Source organism: Trachymyrmex cornetzi, unplaced genomic scaffold (assembly GCF_001594075.2).
Source record: "Trachymyrmex cornetzi isolate Tcor2-1 unplaced genomic scaffold, Tcor1.1 scaffold1493, whole genome shotgun sequence".
Taxonomy (NCBI): Eukaryota; Metazoa; Arthropoda; class Insecta; order Hymenoptera; family Formicidae; genus Trachymyrmex; species Trachymyrmex cornetzi.
The window spans coordinates 5,283-6,601 of NW_017296085.1; the positions used below are offsets into that span (position 1 = coordinate 5,283).

At 43.1% G+C, this 1,319-nt stretch overlaps 1 protein-coding gene across 1 annotated transcript; it reads right to left on the reverse strand.

Annotated features, from left to right (window-relative positions):
• Positions 1 to 234: 234 nt before the first annotated feature.
• On the reverse strand, positions 235 to 1,056 carry LOC108757972 (uncharacterized). The gene has a single exon (XM_018502673.1). The coding sequence runs from the start codon at positions 1,054 to 1,056 to the stop codon at positions 235 to 237; it is 822 nt and encodes a 273-aa protein (XP_018358175.1).
• Between the last annotated feature and the right edge of the window lie 263 nt (positions 1,057 to 1,319).

Consider the following 1,319-nt stretch of genomic DNA (forward strand, 5'->3'; position numbering starts at 1 on the left):
ACGGAAATGTCCTTCTTAATCCGAAGTCTGGTTGAAGTGTTTTCATTCCGTACGTTGCTATTGCTGAACCATTGGCTGCAAATAACTGATACTGCTGTGCCGGTAATTGTTCTTGTACCATGGAGAGTGGGAAGACGCTAACATCTGAGCCGGTATCTATCAGGAATCTGACTTTTAAAGTGCGGTCCATCATAAATAAGCGACATGGTTTAGGGCCTTCGTCACTTGTCGCCATTAATGACTGCCCTCCGAGTTTTTTGTTGTTTTGAAAGAGCAGGGTTGAGTACATTTTCGTGCTTCTTCTTTGAATCGGCGATGGTAGTAGCATATACCCTCTTTTTGATTGGATTTTTCTTGTTTGAAACGACTTCTTGATCGTTGACTTCTTGATCGATTTGAGCGAAGTACTTTTGTCATCTGCGTTGAAAGTGCCGCAACCTGCTTAGTGAGTGTTAAAATCTTCTCCTCCAAAGCATTCTGCGTAGATTCAGCAGAAGGTACTGAAGTTGCAAGTACGAGTGCCTTACTATTATTCACTTCGTGTATTCGATCTGCTTGCTCTGCGATATCTTCTAATCTGTCCTCACTTCTCGTTGCTAAAATTGCCTGCATTTGAGAAGGAAGTCGTCCAAGCCATAGCGTGCGAAGGAGTTCTTTTGAAACAGCTGTGCCTGCCAACGTGCTAAGGTGTCGCAAGAACTGAGATGGTTTTCGGTCACCAAGTTCTTCTCGTTCCAGCAACTGACGAATCCGCTGATTTTGAGAGTCAGTAAGCCTTTGAATCAACGCCTTTTTCAATGCCACATATTTCGAGTGAGTTGGAGGTTGTGTGATGATGTCTTTAATTTCCCTCGCTTGTTTTGGTTCAATTCGTGAAAGAGCGTAGGCGAACTTTGCGTTGTCATCAGTAACTTTACAGAGAGCGAATTGTCCCTCAAGCTGCATGAACCAAATCTCCGGTTCCTCTGGCCAAAAGGGGGGAATCCTGACTGTTAACCTTGTTTGATTCTCGTCTTCTTCCTCGGCGGTTTGTGCACTGCCAGACGCCTTCGGCATGTTGTTCGTATTGATTTCTACGTTGGAATCTTCAACTTCGATGAACTCGTCCTGATCAGAGTCTTTGCCGTGTTTGGAGTTAATTCCTCCTATTTTCAGACGTCGGGGTCACCAAATGAAGGGATTATAGTAGCGTGTTCGTTTTTTATAATTTATTTAACTTTCTATAAATTCGTTGGTCCTGAAAAGGACCGTTTTTATGTTTACAATTTATGTGGCCCTGAAAAGGGCCGTTTATGTCAAAAACTATATAATTCGTTCTC

Excerpts from the sequence above, each read along its gene's own strand:
- LOC108757972 (XM_018502673.1), bottom strand. The coding sequence starts at position 1,056 with ATGCCGAAGGCGTCTGGCAGTGCACAAACCGCCGAGGAAGAAGACGAG.